The following is an 18,437-nucleotide window of genomic DNA, read 5'->3' as shown; positions in this document are numbered from 1 at the left end:
GGCGCGACGACGCAGGGCGCAGCGGCCACTCCAGTAAGGAATATCCGTTATCTGTAAGTAGGGGCCGTGCACAATCCTGATTTGATTGAGACGGATGTGTGAAGCACGGAGGAACATCTGGCGAAACTTCTGACATGCCTGTGCTGCTGACGCTGCTACTGAGCGATCGGAGAGATCTCCAGAGAGGAAGGCCCCGAATCCTCGGCTTTGCCTGTTGCTTGGTGGCCGGAGCCGGGGTTGAAGCACTCGGCAGAGATGGTGCTCGGTGCTCGGTGTCGGAGGGCTGGTCGGAGGCACGAAGTTGTCGGAAGTTTTCGGACGGACTCACAGTTGGTTGTGCTCGGGTGCTTCCAGAGGCTGCATCGGGAAGTTTTTGCCACGTTGGAGGTTTCTTCCTTCTGCCATCTGCGTGAGATGATGGGCTATCTGGGACTTTGAGACTTTTTTTTACCGTGCCCATGGTCTGCTCTTATCAAATTATGGTATTGCTTTGCACTGTTGTAACTGTATGTTATAATTATGTGGTTTTTTTGGTCAGTTAGTCTTGGTCTGTCTTGTGTTTATGTGATATCATACTGGAGGAACATTGAATTTCCCCTTGGGGATGAATAAAGTATCTATCTATCTATCTATCTATCTAACTATTATTTATTCTTTGGGGCACTCCACTTCTTGCGGATGTTTGTGAAGAAAATTAATTTCAGAATGTACATTGTGTACGTTTCTCTTACATTAAATGCACCTATTGATGAACATTTCTGCCCCAACCACCACTTCCCACAGTGAGCTCCTAACTCCCTACCTTCCTTGGATGAAAGTTTATTTTCCCACTTCCTTTCTGATTTCCTACCAATCACTTTAAACTTGTGCCCCGTGTTTTGACCACTTTGCCAAGGGAAATGGGTTTCTTCTCATTTATTGTCTTAGCCCATTGTAAATTTTATACACTTTTCTACTCTTCTCAGTGTCAAAGAAAACAGCTCCAGTCTTATAGCTAAAATCAATCAGTGAAGGCAACATTCTTGTAAATCTCCTCTGTACCCTATGCAGCACAATCAGATCTTTGTTGTAAAGTGGTGGGAAGAACTACATGGTATTCTATACTCTTCTAGCATGATGTCCCTGCCTCAGCTAATAATGGAACACATTCTGAATGTCTCTTTTAACTATCTGTTTTGTTTAACTTACAAGATCTTTAGACATTATACTCTCAATGCTCTTCCACACTACTCAATAGCTTCCATTTATCTCTCTTGCCCTTCTGGACCTCTTTAAATGCATTATTTCACATTTCTTTGGATGTTAAATCCATAAATGCCATTTATATCTACCTATGGAGACACAAGTGAGTGCAGATGCTGGAATCCAGAACATAAACAATCTGCTGGTGGAATCCAGATGTAAGATTTTGATCTGTTACCTCAACAACTTCAATGCCCCCCCCGCCCCCCCCCCAGACGTTGCTTGACCTGCTGAGTTTTTTCCAGCAGGTTGTTTGTATATCTACCTGTGGTCAAAAGTTTTCAGAAGAATTTCTAAACCAGTTCTAAATCTGCTGGTTAGATGCCCTATATTGTACTACCTACAAATCATTCCCTGCACATTTAAACATAAATTAAGTAATTATAAATAACCAGGGTACTAAGCCCATTGGATATCCACTGGTAACAGATTTTCAGTTACTATTACTCTTTGCTTCCTACCACTGGTGTAGTTTACCACATTTTTATTTTTTTTTAAATAGACCACTATGTGGACTTTGTCAGAAGCCTTGCTAAGTTCTATGCAGGCCGTATCAAATGCAACACCCTCACCTACACCCCTCCCACCAAAAAAATCACAAATTAGTCAGACGAGATCTTCACCCAACAAATCCATGTTGATTGCCCATGACAAATGGGAAGATTTATATCAACCCTTGGAACTGATTCCTATCATTTATTTTCACTACAGAAGCCAAACAGCCTGCAATTTCTCAGTTTATCCCTTTATCCCATTTTAAACAATGGCACAATGTTAGCAGTACTCCAATCTTTAGCATCATTCCTGTGGTCAGAGAGAATTGAATAATGATGGTCAAAGCTTCTATAAATACCCATTGTACTTACATAAACAACTTCCCCAGATCAGAGGTTAAAACTGAATTGTTGCATGCACTGTATATACACCCCTTTTGAATAAGGCTGTTACATTTGCATTTTCCAGCCCTTTGCCCCCCCCCCCCGAATCCAGCAAGCACTGGCACATTATGGCAAGCCTTCTGCAATCTTCACCCCCCCCCCACCCCACCCCAGCAATTTGGGATACATTCCATCTGGACCAATTGGTTTGTTACTCTAAGCACTGCCAGGCTTTCAGTTACATCACTTTTACAATTTTCACCTTGTCCATTAACTCTGCTACATTCCTTATTATTAAGATTTCGGTTGTAACTTTTTCCTTGGTAAAGAGCAGTGCGAAATATCCTTTTATCTTTCCAACTATACCTTTTTGTCTTAATTGGTGTTTTTCTTCTCATGCTCTCTTTGCCAATCTTAGTTTCCTTCTCACCTGTTGCCCACCCCAATCAAATTTGTCTATTTATCTTGGTTAGCACCTGAATTATTTACCTCACGCGACCCATTCATCCCCAACTCTCGATTTATAATCTCTCTCTTTGTGATTCATCAAATTCAGCTTTTGGTTCCTCTGCCCTGTCTAAACATGCTTGACCTGTGCCCATAATTGAAGAACTGACTGTATTTCAAACTCTTTGACTTCAAATGATAGAAATGAGTAACAATCTCAATACCAGCAATCTGTACTTGTTCATGAGGATGGAAAGAATATTCGTTGTCTTATCTGAAGGAGAGAGGTCCCATAGTGGCCTGACCAACTATAATTGCTCAAACAATTCCCACCAATAATAGAAGAACTTAATTTCTCATTACTCCCGGTATGGTTTCTTTCCCCATTTGAGATGACCACACGACATTTGAAAATGTGTTGGTTGTGAGATACATTTGAACTACATGAGCTCAAGTTTTCTTTTTACTGTGTATTCATTAAAATAGAGAATTCTGATAAATGGTCAAATCCCTGAAATGCACTTTGTTATATTGTTAAAAAGACAAACAATAATTAAGAGGAAAATATATAATGAAGTGGTCTTTCAGATTGGAGATTGTGAGGTTAAGAAAAGTTATGTTTTTGATGGTCTGTTCAAAAGTGGCAAAAGCTGTCGTCAACAAGCAACAGACACAAATGCCGGAGGAACTCAGCAGGCCAGGCAGCATCTGTGGAAAAAACTACAGTCCCTTCTTGCTGAAGGGATGGCATTATATTTAATGGCATTCACAAAATGAAGCCCTTTGAACCTGAAGGTTAAATTAGCAAACATTTGTAACACCCAGGGAAAGGCTTCACTGCTAATGTAATGAATGTGTGGTAAATGCCTCTTTTATGCTAACTCCCTACTGACTGAGGAAGAAATTCCCAACCCTTCTCGTGCTGTCAGGTGAAATGGGGGGGGGGGGGGGGGGGAGTGGCGCTTTCTGTGGACAGCCTGAGTTTCAGTGGGATGAAGCAGACCTCAGCCAAGGGACAGAGGGGTCCGAGTTGCAGGAGGGTACGAGTGATAGATTGGGGGGGGGGGGGGCCTCACCAGGTAGACCAGAACTATCCCCAGTAGTGTTCTAACATGAAGTAGATGAGGGGGGTATGGAAGTTGCAAAGAATCAGGAGACCGCTGGATAGGTTGGCCCATGTAGCACCAGGGGAACAGAGTGTGGTCCCTACTGCTTTGGGGAACTATGTCACTGCCTTTTGCGCCTGGGTTGGACTTTGTGCTTTACATGAAGGGTTGACAAATTATCTCAGTGTCATGAGGACATGACTAAGTTTGGTGGGGGGGGGGGGGGGGAGAGAGAGAGAGCAACATCCTGGGAAAGGTTTCACTGCTGATGTAATGGTCTTTCTGAAGCAGCAGGTTAGAAATGTGCACCGTCCAGCGAGGGGAGTGTTTTTTCTTGTTGTGTGCCTGAGACTGAGGTGACCTGGGTATTTTGTTCAGTGGAAGATGGGGAGAAGACGCCTGAAAGGAGAGGTTGTAGACACCAGAAAGGAGTGGACTTGGAGCGGGGCCGGGAGTTGACAAAGCCCGGGGAAAATCGATGGAGGACCAGCGGAAGGGAAACCGTGAGCTCCAACTTGTGCACATTAGACCATTTCATTAAAAAGGGTTCTTTTCTTTTACTTTACTAACCCTTTAGTCAAATTAAGAATTATAAAGCTAAATCATTTAATTACAAATAGTGTAACATCCGTTATTTCGTGGCACTGATTTGTAACAGGGGAACACATCACGCAGCATCCACCCAAACAGGAGGTTTTGCACCTCAATCTCGTTCGTTTGGTGGGGCCAGAGATTGTCTTCCCCAGACTTACGCAGCTGACAGAACCTGAGGGTTAAATATTTACTACGGGGAAGCCCATACCTGATGTATGATCTATTCTATATTTGAATGTGTTGATATGTTCCTATACAATGAATTACAGGTGCATCTGAATAATAACGCTTCCTCTGGGATGTAATAGGTGTTAAGTTGATAAGGTATCTCAGTTATTAATTCCACATTTGAAGACTGGTGAGATGGAAATGAAAAATGGTGCTTAATTAAACATTTAAATTTAACTTCAGAATATCAAAGGTGACCTTGAACTTTGTAACTCAAAAACACACAAAGAAAATAAATAGCAAACAGGAGGAAAGCTGCAGATGCTGGAAATTCAAACAACACACACAAAATGCTGGTGGAACGCAGCAGGCCAGGCAGCATCTATAAGGAGAAGCACTGTCAACTTTTCGGGCTGAGACCCTTCGGCAGGACTAATGGAAAGGAAAGATAGTAAGAGATTTGAAAGTAGTGGGGGGAGGGGGAAGTGCGAAATGATAGGAGAAGACTGGAGGGGGTGGGATGAAGCTAAGAGCTGGAAAGGTGATTGGCGAAAGTGATACAGAGCTGGAGAAGGGAAAGGATCATGGGACGGGAGGCCTCAGGAGAAAGAAAGGAGGGGGGGAGCACCAGTGGGAGATGGAGAACAGGCAACCAACTAAATGTCAGGGATGGGGTAAGAAGGGGAGGAAGGGCATTAACGGAAGTTAGAGAAGTCAGTGTTCATGCCATCAGGTTGGAGGCTACCCAGCCGGTATATAAGGTGTTGTTCCTCCAACCTGAGTGTGGCTTCATCTTGACAGTAGAGGAGGCCATGGATAAACATATCAGAATGGGAATGGGACATGGAATTAAAATGTGTGGCCATTGGGAGATCCTGCTTTTTCTGGCGGACCAAGCGTAGGTGTTCAGCGAAACGGTCTCCCAGTCTACATCGGGTCTCACCAATATATAAAAGGCCACACCGGGAGCACCAGACACAGTATACCACACCAGCCGCCTCACAGGTGAAGCGTCGCCTCACCTGGAAGGACTGTCTGGGGCCCTGAATGGTGGTGAGGGAGGAAGTGTAAGGGCAGGTGTAGCACTTGTTCCGTTTACAAGGATAAGTGCCAGGAGGGAGATTCTATATTTGGGTTATCTAAAAAAAATCTCAATATGCAGTACTCCAAATACAGGTGCAATCGGTAAACAGTTGGAAGAGAGGCCATGTTCCTGTTGTTCCTCCTTCCGGTTTACAATTCTAATGTTCTGGTTTCCCCATCATTCATTAAGGAATCTCATGGTTTCTTCATAAACATATGTGCCCCAGAGCAAAATAAAATTTTTCCGTCCAAATAGATAATTTAAAAGGGAAAATTTGTTCAAAGAAATTATTTCCTCATCTGTTTCATTGTGACCATTGTAGTTTAATCGGCAAATGAATGAAACGGTGACCTTAAATGCCACGGAGCTGTCATTGTAAAAGATAACATCAACATTAGTATATAATATTATTGAACTAAACTTGTCGTTGTCTACACAATTCCACGTTTATAGAAGTTTCCGTTTTTACAGTTCTTCTGAAAATATAATACAAACTAAATCCATGTTATTCTAACCGAGGGCGAGTTCAATTCTGACTTCTAATGCTCCCCCTGAAAATCACCGGGTCAAAATAATGGCCATTTTCATTTGCCTCAGATCACATAGGAGTGGCAATAGTGAACGAAGTGCAAGTGCACAGTTCACTCTTGGCTAACTGCCAGCAAACTTTTCAACAAAGTGAGCGGCAACACCGCCGAACCAACTTGGAAACGGCACCCTCGCCTGCCGCTTTTTTAAATAAATTACTTTTCTGACAAGTGGCGTCACATCTAAGCGCATTGTATAAACAAAAGTAACCCCTTCCCCTCCCATCGCCAGAGAGAGAAAGAAACTGATAAAGAGTGTAGCGGTCTAAAATCAAGCCAAGTTGCCAATCCATCTGCTCTGCACATGGCGTTTGGCTCCATTCTCTCCCAGCCCCCTGACTGACACCTCCATTTATTATACTGCGAGTCGGTAACATCAATGTAGTCCCAGATTTCTCGAAACCCTGTGAATGGATAATTGAATTTCAAAAAGGCTGGGACAATGCATCCAGGCGACACCTTACTATAAACTTAGACGGCAAGGACTAATGACTCGCAGGTCGCGCTTCCAGAGAAAAGGATTGGCTTCACTTTTGTTCAGAGAACGATCGAAACGGATCTAACACTTGAGTGCTAAACTTTTGTTTCAAAAGAAGCTTCTTTTGTTATGTGCCGAAGTGGAAAGTCTCACCTATCTGCATTACTCTTCCAAACACGGAGGTGTTATCTACGGTGCTGCAGTTCCATCGCCTCTGTCTGAACTGGTACTGGCATTCTCTGATGCCTGTTTTTGCCCCTTCTCCAATATAAACCATATGATCCTGGTACAACTGGCATAATTTCCTCTGCCCCTGCGACAGGCCGTTCAGTTGACTGCAGAGAGGCTGGGCGCCAATTATATACATCTCAGGCCGTTGAATTGGGTTCATAGCCAAAGACCTACAGTGGGTTTAAAAAGATTTATTAGGGAACTCAAGAGAATTGGCATTTTTAATAGGATCAACTTGTTTCGAGCTTCTTCGAATAAGGCGCAAACACGAGGAAATCTGCAGATGCTGGAAATTCAAACAACAACACACACAAAATGCTGGTGGAACACAGCAGGCCAGACAGCATCTATAAGGAGAAGCGCTGTCGACGTTTCGAATAAAGCTTTTACTCGCTAATGACTTCAAATATTTTATTTTAACCATTAAGCGGAACGCAGTTAAATTAAGCACTAACCATCAGTTTCATTAATTCTTTAAAGCTTACTTAAAGGAGAAAACTATTCATCTTAAGAAAATTATATTTTTCATTTCAAGGAGCCAGTTTGAAATTATCGATTATAGATTAAATTTTCCATTTCTTGGACGACGTACTTTCGAAGATACTGTATGCTGTGCCAAATTATTATCGATATTGTGACTGGAAGTATCTTATTCATATTGCATAGTATTCTTAACGGGTTGTGTTCATGAGACAATACTCTGCTAAACGTTGTTATTAAGTGTCAAAAGTCTGAGACGTCAGCATTGTTGTGAATTCTTCTTTCAACTCAATTTAGACAACGATATAAACTATCTATACATATGGATTGATTACAATTTTGAATTCCATATCTTCCTTCAAGTGGGGATTCACCAAATTCCCTTCATTACAGTAAAGTTCCACAATATCTAACACGTTGTTCTTTATTATCACATATATTCATCAAACACCATCGTTCCCCTCCACCCATCACTCGAGATGAACTAAAGTGCACCATGACGCTCAAACCATTCTGAATTGAGTGGGCGGACAGGAATAAATAAAAGTACAAAATATTGAGGTACTTACCACCAGGAGTTTGCCTGAACCAGACTCTGGGAAAAACTGGATATTAAGGCGGCAGCCAACACAAGGCGAAGCCCAGTCATGGTGAGACCGGCCGGGGTGAACCCTGCATGGAGCGCTCCCTGGGCCAGTAATCGCACCGCCACCGCACTCTGTGAATAAAAATCAACAGCAATCAGCCCAGCTCTCGGCTAGACCCACACCACCGCGATACTCGAGTTACTTGTTGGAGTCCCCGTGGAAATCGGTCGATATTTCTTGCTTTGCAAATAGCGGCTGTAGGATCTGGTTGAATCCTAGCGATTCCCCTAATGAAGTCAAGAGTTTTTAATGAGGCTCCATCTCCTCACTCCGACTGGTCAGACTATTACAATAAATGGGGAAGAATTTATCTTCAGGTCTGACATCTGAAAGTAAGTTTACACATTAAAGTTAAAGAGAAACGAACTTGTTTTTAATCATCAGTCTTCCCTCCGAAGCCCGGAGAGGTTTCTATTCAGCAACAAAAAGAAGGCATATAGCTATGTTGTGGTCTGGCGAAGAGGGAGGGGGAGGGCGACAATCCACCAACAGCAGCCAACTAAACGACCGCATTCTCCCCGAGTGGGTCTCGACCACCAGTGTTAACCAAACACCAAATGGATACAGATTGTGGGCTGTACAAACACGACATCCTGGGGTTGGAGGATGATACACCAGCATACCACAGCCCGTCCAAGAAAAGCGCCTTCCCATCTGTTAAACCGTTCAACAAACTTCATAGAAATTTGCTGTCAATAAACTTATGGGACAACTAAAATTCTGAATGGTCGAAAGGGAACACGTAAAGGATCCAACAGAAGTTTTACTCAAACAGTATTTATACTAGATTGATGCACAAGGTTATTCGTTTTATAACCGAATGATCAGCAGTTTTCAGACACGGGTTTCACATTTGAAATATCATTCAACATCTGCAATTCATTAGGCAAAAAAACGTCAATTTGGAAAATATAAAGACAATGCAAGATATTTGAACGGTGCGCCACGCGATTATTATCCCGGGAATGAAACAACATCAGCTGATGAAAAGCAGATTTTCCGAACATGAAATTATTTCCAAAAGGCGGTATGTGCTCACCTTTGAGAAGGGTGCTGAAGTGATCAAAGAGCGGGCTGCAGATTCCACTCAATGACATTGTATTATTATGCAGGGACATTTCGGAAATAGCCTGGCGCCTTCAGCCAGCAAATCGCAACAATAGTCACACCCCCCTTCTAAAGGACCTTGAATGTATTCACCTCCATCCCCCACCAACTCCTGTAAATCTCGCGCTATAATCCTAAACATTTCTAGTCTGCCCAGATTTTGCTGATGGTGAGAAATCACGGACAAAACTTTATTGAGGTGAAGACGTAAACTGTCGCTTCCGATGGCATTAATTCACACTTTCCACTATCTAACGGTGACATAAATGCAGTTTCTGCCATACCAGCGACTTAGATACAGTAACCACCAGCAGCGGGAGCCAGACCAATACAAATTCCCAAAATTTAATTTACCAGATGCCTAGACCGGATCATGAGGTAGTAAAGCACCAGAGACAGCGTCCAATATTTCTCAGCTCCTCTTACCTGCAGACTACACGTACAATCATCCAGAATCATGCCGTGCAGACCTCCGCCTGGGTAGCAGATGTTTTTGACCTTACTGTCAAAAATAGTACAAACGCCAGCCTAGCAGTGACCCAGAAAGAAAGAAAAACGATCTAAATTCCCCAAACAGTTCATTTCAGTGTTCATATTTAACATTAAGAGGACCAGACGTCACGCGGATTGCTTGAAATACCAAGATGTCTATGCAGTCTAATTACATTTTTTAAAAAGCCAGCTATCAAAAATCTTGTTCTTCCAAATCATGACAACTAGCCAGCGCCTGATGTTGAAGTATAGCCACGGAGCAAAATAAAAATCCAATTCACCAAGGGATCTATCGCCGCCATTCCAGTTCCATTTAATTTAACAGCATAATTCATGTTTTTATTAATTCCTGTGATGTTGGTATAGGTCAGCATTTATTGCCCATCCACAATTGTTTTTCAACAGCCATGGAGTAAATGCGCTGGGGATTTTGACTCATCTCCGTGGAAGGTGACACACCTCCATCTCAGATCTGGAACTCAGAAACAACTTGCTGGTACCCAGGGCTGTAGGTTTTGGAGATGGTGCCAAAAACAGCCTTGGTGAGATGCTGGAGTCATCTTATATTTGATATTCTATGTGTTTCCATAGGTAATGAAGATTATATTTAAGGTGTTCACAGGAACTGCTTTGTCCTTAATCATATTTAGTTATTTTGGTGGTGTTGAAAGGGCACTCCTCCAAGCTCTCACACATTCCTGCCTTACGCCAGGTATTTGTTGGCAGGTGGATGGGGTGCTCAGATGATGTCATCACAGAACGTTCAGCCTCTCACTGGCTCCTATATTAAAGCATGGCTGGTACAATTGCAATTCTGATCTGGGACAATTACCGAGCGGGGATCCAGTGGTGGCAATGTCATAGAAGCGTTGGTGGTTGGGCTCCCTCTTATTAGAGAAGGGTTTTTTTGAGGCATGAACATCACTTGCCACTTATCACTGTGTTACAGAAAAGATGTGATTGCACTAGGGAGAGTGCAGAGGAGACAGGCCATGATGTTGTCAGGGCTGGTAATTTTTTGCTGAGGATAGACTGGGGGTGTTTTCTTTGGAACTGAAAAAGCTGGGGGAGAAATAATTAAAGTGTATAAAATTATGATAGGCTTAATGGGGTGAAGTGGAAGGATCTAATTCCCTTACTAGTGGAGTCAAAAACCAAGGGGATTTAAAATAATTGGTAGAAGGATTAGAGAAGAGATGAGGAAAAATATTTTCATCTAGTGGTCTGTAGCTCACCAGATGAAAGGGAGTGACAGAAACCTTCATCACATTTGAAAATGTGCTTGGAGCTCTGACTCATATGTGTAGTGGACCTATATAGCAAATGAGGGGATTTCTAGCCCATTTCAGAGGGTATTTCTTGCTGTCATACATGGATTAGACTGGGTAAAAATTTCCTTTCCTAGTGAACCAATGGAACTTTACACAAAATGTGACATTGTTCAGCATGTATTTTCATTTCTTGTTTATTTAATTAACTGAATTTCCAGAGTCACCATGACTCTGGAAATACCTCTTGGCAATACCTCTGCATTTGCTGTAATGTGATCATTGTGCTCTATCAAACAAAATGACATTTTTACAAAATGTACTCAGTCACGAGTATGGACATTGCCAGCAATGACAGCGTTTGTCGTCCATTCCTAATTATCCATTGGCTAGAAAGGCTATTAAGAGTCAACTAGATTGGTGGGCTTAAAGTTGCATGCTGGCCAATTGGTAAAGATGTCAGGACACTTCCCTGAAAGACATTCGCAAACCTGATTAGTTTTTGAACGTAAATTCATAGGTTCATGGTTTCCATCACACAGACTTGCTTTTGTTTGATTTTAGATGTTTTAAATGTTTACTTGAATTCAAACTGTCAGTTATCAGCGAATGATTCAAACTCATGTCCCTGGGTCAATGGAGCAGACCTTTAGCGCTACTTCAGAAACAACTGGTATCCTTTTGTTCCCCTGCATGCTTAACTTATTTCATTAATTATAATTAATGTCAAAAAATTCCATGAAGATACTCCAGAATATGCAAAGATAAACCGTGTACAAAAAGTCATGAAAAGTCAGTATCATATAGCCATAAGCATAACTGTATTATCTCCTGAAGCAGTATTAAATTCAAATCTAATTATATTCCAACTCAAGTCAATATTACAACTGACAGATTGAAGTTATAGTCCGGACTTTTGCAAAACATTTGCACAGGGTACTAAATTGAAGATACACATTATGAGCCATAGCACAAGTAAGGGGAGCAATTGATGTGCTGTGCTTCTATTCATTACAGTAGCTTTTGAATGGACATTCAATTCATCTATTGAAAATCACTTTACATCAACTATGATGTTTGACCCTGTAAACGGTGCACAGTCTATCACAGGAAGTTTTTTAAAAATTGATTTTATGTTCAATAAATACATCTCAAAAATCTCTGAGTTGATTTACGTAAGTGGTCTTAAGAGATGTTTAGTATTGCAGTCTTCCTCTACTGAGTATCTTATTTGAACATTTCACCACCAGACTATAAACGCAGTTGATGAAAACCCCACAGCCATCTAATTTGCAAATTGTCTGATCTCAGTTCTTGGACTGTAGTACTCATGTCTTCATTTGCAAATAATACCACAGGGTGGCGCTTCAACTATCAGACTGCCCCACTATGAACATCCTTGAAACAGGTGTTTCATCCTTGAGAAGGATGGAGGAGTACAAGAAACAGCACATTGTACATTAATGAGGCGAATTAATATTTATTATTTTTGTCACTTAATACAGTATTTATTCTTGTTATATTAAAAATCCACTCAAAGTTTAACATCTTAAGAACTCATTTGATAATTTCTTTCAGAGGAGCATATAAATAAGGTAACTGCAGATAGGTGTGGGAACAATAGGGTTGTTATAGTACATTATTTTAACTTTCCTGCTATTGACCAGGACTGCCATAATGCTAAGGAATTAGGTGGGCCAATAAATGTCAAGTGCCCAGGAAAGTTTTTTGAAGTTATGTGTAGATGGCCCGACTAGACAACGGGCTAATGTGTAAGTGAGAGACCATAATACTACTAGCTTCAAGATCATTATGGAAAAAGATAGGTCAACAAGTTAATGTCCTAAGTAAAGGCAAGGTTACTTGTGATGACATTGGACAGGGACTTTCAAAGGTTGATTGGGTAAATTTGTCAGCAGGAAAAGGTTATCTGGCATATGTGAGGTTTTTAAATGTGAGATGAGAAGAGGACAGGGCAAACAAGCAGGATGCAAGAAAATGAATCCCAGGGTAGTATGAATCTTATACTTTGATAATAAATTTATTATAAACTTTGAAGTTCCTGTTAGAGTGTGGGAGAAGGGAATCCCTACTTTACTCACTTTATACCTATGATTGTGAGGCTAAGTACAGCTCCAAAGCCATATTTAAGTTTGCTGACACCACCACTGTTGTTGGCCAAATCAAAGGTGGTGACATATTAACTTAAAGGAGGGAGGTTGGAAATCTGGTTGAATGGTGCCACAACAACAACCTCTCACCCAACGTCATAAAATTAAAGAGCTGATTATCAACTACAGGGGGAAGAAATCTGAGGTCCACGAGCCTCATTAGGGAATCAGAAGTGGAGAGGGGCAGTAGCTTTAAATTCTTTAGTGTTATAGCAGAGGATCTGTCATGGGACCTGCATGAGGAAGTACCATCACAAAGAAAGCATGGCAGTGCCTCTACTTGCTTGAAAATTGTTGTAGATTCAACATGTCACAAAAACTTTAACAAATTTATGTAGATATACAGTGGAGATGATCCTAACTGGTTGCAGACTAGCCTGGTATGAAAAAAGATAATGTCCAGGAATGGAAAAGTTTACAGCAATTGGTGAATAGAACCCAATATCCCTCTTTGCCAGTGAACAAACTTACATTGAGTGCTTCCACAAGAAAGCAGCATTATCAAGGAAATACATATGGCAGTGGGGAAGAAGCTGTTCCTAAAATATTAGAAACATAGAAAACCCACAGCACAATACAGGCCCTTTGGCCCACAAAGTTGTGTCGAATATGTCCCAACCTTAGAAATTACTAGGCTTACCCATAGCCCTCTATTTTTCTAAGCTCCATGTACCTATCCAAAAGTCTTTTAAAAGATCCTATCGTATCCGCCTCCACCACCATTGCCGGCAGCCCATTCCACGCACTCACCATTCTGAGTAAAAAACTTACCCCAACATCTCCTCTGTACCTACTCCCCAGCACCTTAAACCTGTGTCCTCTTGTGGCAACCATTTCAGCCCTGGGAGAAAGCCTCTGACTATCCACACGATCAATGCCTCTCATCATCTTATACACTAGTGGTCACCAACCCTTGCGTATTGCGATCGACTAGTCAATCTTTGAGACTTTCCAGTAGATCCCGAAAAAAAAGAAAAATAAATACACAAATACTGTTGAGAGATTGTTTCCGGGTTGCAGGGTTTTAGTTCAGTTCTTTCTGCCCAGTGCGCATGCGTGTAGCTCCCCTGCCATGCACTGGTCCCCAACCACCGGGCCGCAAGGAAACAGTACGAGTCAGCTGCACCTTTCCTCATTCCCTGTCACGCCCACTGTTGAACTTGAACCCATGCGAGGTCATTACCCAAGCGCGTCAGGGATCACTGGTTGGCCTCGGGTAACCAGCTGCTTCGTTCGGCCGGCGAGAAGTGCCGTTGCTACCGGCCTGGAGCGCGGACAGATGGACGCTGCCTCTGAACCTGTTTAGCACACCGAATGTTCATGGGGAACCCGGTACTAAGATATTCGCAGACGACCTACTTCGGGCTCAGGGTTCCGTAAGTAGCAGAGCAGCTACCGCGCTGAGATCTACTGAAACAAACTTTTGTCGGCCGATAGGTCCTACAAGGGGGACTGGTGCGGGCCTGTCACACTCCTCGCTCGGTCGGTTGCTCTCTCCGGACTGCGACTGTGGCGGCCCCAGTACGGGAACAGACGCACCTGGCCAAGGTGGCGGGTGGGTGGGCGGGAAGCTGTCTAATGAGGCAATGAAGCCCTCAAAACTGCATCGGTACCCTGAGTCCAAGCACCCTGCACTTAAATACAAACCCGCTGTTTTTTCCCGCGTTAAAAACGTGAGCAAGCAGGACAGCAGGTAAGTGCTGAGAGCCACATAAACTAAATTGCAGAATAGACTGGACATAAGGAACCTGCTTCGAGTATCGCTGTATTCCCGTCATGTTTAACCCCACCCCGTCAGCCGGTCTGTAAGAATATTGTCAATATTAAACTGGTCCGCGGTGCAAAAAAAGGATGGTGACCCCTGGTGCTCATACATTATTTCTACTTCCAGGTTGCGGGGTTTTACTTCCGGTCTTTTCTGCCCCGATGCGCATGCGTGTAACTAATCGATTTGGAGTCGATCTTGCCTTTCATTAAGGCCGAGGTAGGGGATCTTGAGTTTCAAAAGGTTGGTGACCACTATTATACACCTCTATCAGGTCACCTCTCATCCTCCGTCGCTCCAGGGGGAAAAGGCCGAGTTCACTCAACCTGTTTTCATAAGGCACGCTCCCCAATCCCGGCAACATCCCCATAAATCTCCTCTGCACCTTTTGCATGGCTTCCTCATCTTTCCTGTAGTGAGGTGACCAAAACTGAGCACAGTATATTGAGTCTGTGTCCTCTGGCTCCTATACCTCCTCCTTGATGGTAAATGAGAAGACAGCACATCCTGGTTAATGGGGATCCCAATGACAGATGCTGCCTTTTTGAAGCATCACCTTTTGAAGATGTCCTCACTGCTGGGGAGGCTGGTGCCCATGATGAGCTGGCAAAGTTTGCAACTTTCTGCTGCTTTTTTTGATCCTTTGCAGTGCCCCCTCCGTACCAAATGGTGATGCAACCACTTAGAATGCTACTCATGATACAGCTGTAGAAACTTGTGAGAGTTTTTGATGGCATACCAAGTCTCCCCACACTCTCAATGAAATATAGCTGCTGTTGTGCCTTCTTTGTAGTTGCATCAATATGTTAGACCAGGACTGATCTTCAGAGATGTTGACAACCAGGAATTTGAAACTGCTCACCCTTTCCACTGCTGATCCCTTGATGAGTACTAGTGTGTGTTCACTTGATCTCCCCTTCCTGAAGTCTACAGTCAAGTCCTTGGTCTTACTAATGTTAAGTGCAAGGTTGTTGTTTTGACACCCATCCAGCTGATCTATTTCACTCCTATACGCCTCCTTGTCACCATCTTAAATTCTGCCAACAATATAGATAGATAGATAGATAGATACTTTATTCATCCCCATGGGGAAATTCAACTTTTTTCCAATGTCCCATACACTTGTTGCAGCAAAACTAATTACATACAATACTTAACTCAGTAAAAAATATGATATGCATCTAAATCGCTATCTCAAAAAGCATTAATAATAGCTTTTAAAAAGTTCTTAAGTCCTGGCGGTAGAATTGTAAAGCCTAATGGCATTGGGGAGTATTGACCTCTTCATCCTGTCTGAGGAGCATTGCATCGATAGTAACCTGTCGCTGAAACTGCTTCTCTGTCTCTGGATGGTGCTATGTAGAGGATGTTCAGAGTTATCCATAATTGACCGTAGCCTACTCAGCGCCCTTCGCTCAGCTACCGATGTTAAACTCTCCAGTACTTTGCCCACGACAGAGCCCTCCTTCCTTACCAGCTTATTAAGACGTGAGGCGTCCCTCTTCTTAATGCTTCCTCCCCAACACGCCACCACAAAGAAGAGGGCGCTCTCCACAACTGACCTATAGAACATCTTCAGCATCTCACTACAGACATTGAATGACGCCAACCTTCTTAGGAAGTACAGTCGCCTCTGTGCCTTCCTGCACAAGGCATCTGTGTTGGCAGTCCAGTCTAGCTTCTCATCTAACTGTACTCCCAGATACTTGTAGGTCTTAACCTGCTCCACACATTCTCCATTAATGATCACTGGCTCCATATGAGGCCTAGATCTCCTAAAGTCCACCACCATCTCCTTGGTCTTGGTGATATTGAGACGCAGGTAGTTTGAGTTGCACCATATCACAAAGTCCTGTATCAGTTTCCTATACTCCTCCTCCTGTCCATTCCTGACACACCCCACTATGGCCGTGTCATCAGCGAACTTCTGCACATGGCAGGACTCCGAGTTATATTGGAAGATTTGTGCATCAGAAAGTTCATAATGGCATTTTAACTCTGCCTAGCCACGCAAATTGTGGATGTAGAGAGAGTAAATCAATGAGCTAAACATGCATCGTTGAGGTGTGCCAGTGTTGTCAGCGAGATATATTTTCTAATCTGCACTGACTGTGGTTGCCTGATGAGGAAGTCAAGGATCCAGTTGAAGAGAGAGATAAAAAAAGGCCCAGGTTTTGGAGCTTGTTGATTAGTACTGAGGGTATGATGATGTTGAATGCTGAGCTGTAATCAATAAACAATAAGCAACATAGGTATTGCTATTGTCTAAATGAATCTAGGCCAGTTGGATTGCCGGTGAGATTACATCCATTGTAGTTCTTCATCACAGTAGATGTGAGTGCAACTGGGTGATAGTCATTGAAGCAGCTCACCCTGTTCTTCTTGGGGGGTGATATGAAGCAGGTTGGACAGTAGTAATAAGAGATTGAAGATGTTCTTGAACACTCCAGATAGTCGGTTGGCAAAGGCTTTCAGTGCCCTACCAGGTACACCATCAGGGCCTGACACCTTGTGAAGGTTCACCCTCTTGAAAGATGTTCTGACATCAACCTCCGAGACTGAGATCACAGGGTCACTAGATGTTACAGAGATTCGCACAAGTGTAGCTGTATTCTTCCTTTCAAAGTGTGCATAAAAGGCATAGAGCTCCTCTGGGATTGAAGCATCACACCCATTCACCTGCACACATTCATCACACCTGGGTTTCACCTGCAAACCTTGCCAGAGCCGATGTGCATCCGATTCTGTCTTTAACTTCAATCAGAATTGTTTTATTGCTCTTAAAATAGCCTTCCATAGGTCATACCTGGACTTCTTGTATGATTCTGGATTACTATTCTTGAACATCACAGATCTAGCCCTCAGCAGAATATGAATCTCCTAGTTCATCCACAGCTTTTAGTTTGGGTATATTTGGTATGTACATGAAGGCAAACACTCATCCACACAGGTCTTGATGAAGTTGGTGAAAACGTGGCATATTCATTCAGATCCGAATATAAATCCCTGAAGATCATCTAGTCCACTGACTCAAAGCAGTCCTGTGAGTGCTCCTCCATCTAGATGGTGGTACAGCAGTGGTCAAGTGTGTTGGCTCCTTTGGTTCCACAGGTGATATGTTGGTGGTAGTTGTTCAAAGACTTCTTCAAGCTGGCCTGATTGAAATCTCCCACACTGATAGTGTGCACTGTTTCGTTACTGCTGATTATGGTGCTCACCTCCTCCAGTACCTGCCTGATGTTGGCCAGAGGTGGAATGTACATCACTAGAAGGATAATGGCAGAAAATTCCCTCAACAAATAAAATGAACAACACTTGACCACTAGCCGATCCAGGTCAGTTGAGCAGGACTGAGTCAGAACCATCACATCCATGTACCATGAAGCATACACTCCCTCCTCTACTTTTAAAAGACTCAACTGACCTGTCCTTGTGGAGAATAGAGAAGAATCAGAATGCAGCATTGTGTCCAAAATGGTGGAGGTGAGCAATGTTTCTGTGAAACAAAGTACCTAGCAGTCCCTAATGTCTCTCTGACATGGCAAACTTACTCTGAGATCTTCAATTTTATTTTCCAGAGACTGCACCTTTGCCATCAAGATGGTTGGGAGTTGGGGGTCTAAGGCCTGTGTTTCAATCATACTTGTAGACTTCCCCAATTCTGTTTGCATAAAGGGGAAACAGCACTTGGG

The 18,437-nt window shown here is 42.9% G+C and overlaps 1 protein-coding gene across 4 annotated transcripts in view; it reads right to left on the bottom strand.

Annotated features, from left to right (window-relative positions):
* The window catches only part of wnt5b (wingless-type MMTV integration site family, member 5b), a 136,361-nt gene that overhangs the window by 29,834 nt on the left and 88,090 nt on the right, over nt 1–18,437 (bottom strand). For 3 of the 4 annotated variants that reach the window (XM_073059269.1, XM_073059270.1, XM_073059271.1), the window contains exons 2-3: nt 7,865–8,013; nt 6,738–6,985 (exon numbers count right to left, since the gene is read on the bottom strand). In XM_073059269.1, coding sequence (XP_072915370.1) covers nt 6,738–6,985; nt 7,865–8,013 — 397 coding nt within the window. Of the gene's footprint in view, nt 1–6,737; nt 6,986–7,864; nt 8,014–9,475; nt 9,496–18,437 lie in introns of those variants that run through there. The other variant, XM_073059268.1, reaches the window with a different exon arrangement.

Source organism: Hemitrygon akajei, chromosome 10 (assembly GCF_048418815.1).
Source record: "Hemitrygon akajei chromosome 10, sHemAka1.3, whole genome shotgun sequence".
Lineage (NCBI taxonomy): Eukaryota > Metazoa > Chordata > Chondrichthyes > Myliobatiformes > Dasyatidae > Hemitrygon > Hemitrygon akajei.
The sequence above is the reverse complement of the archived record's forward strand: the minus strand, read 5'-3'. Positions and strand labels throughout refer to the sequence as shown.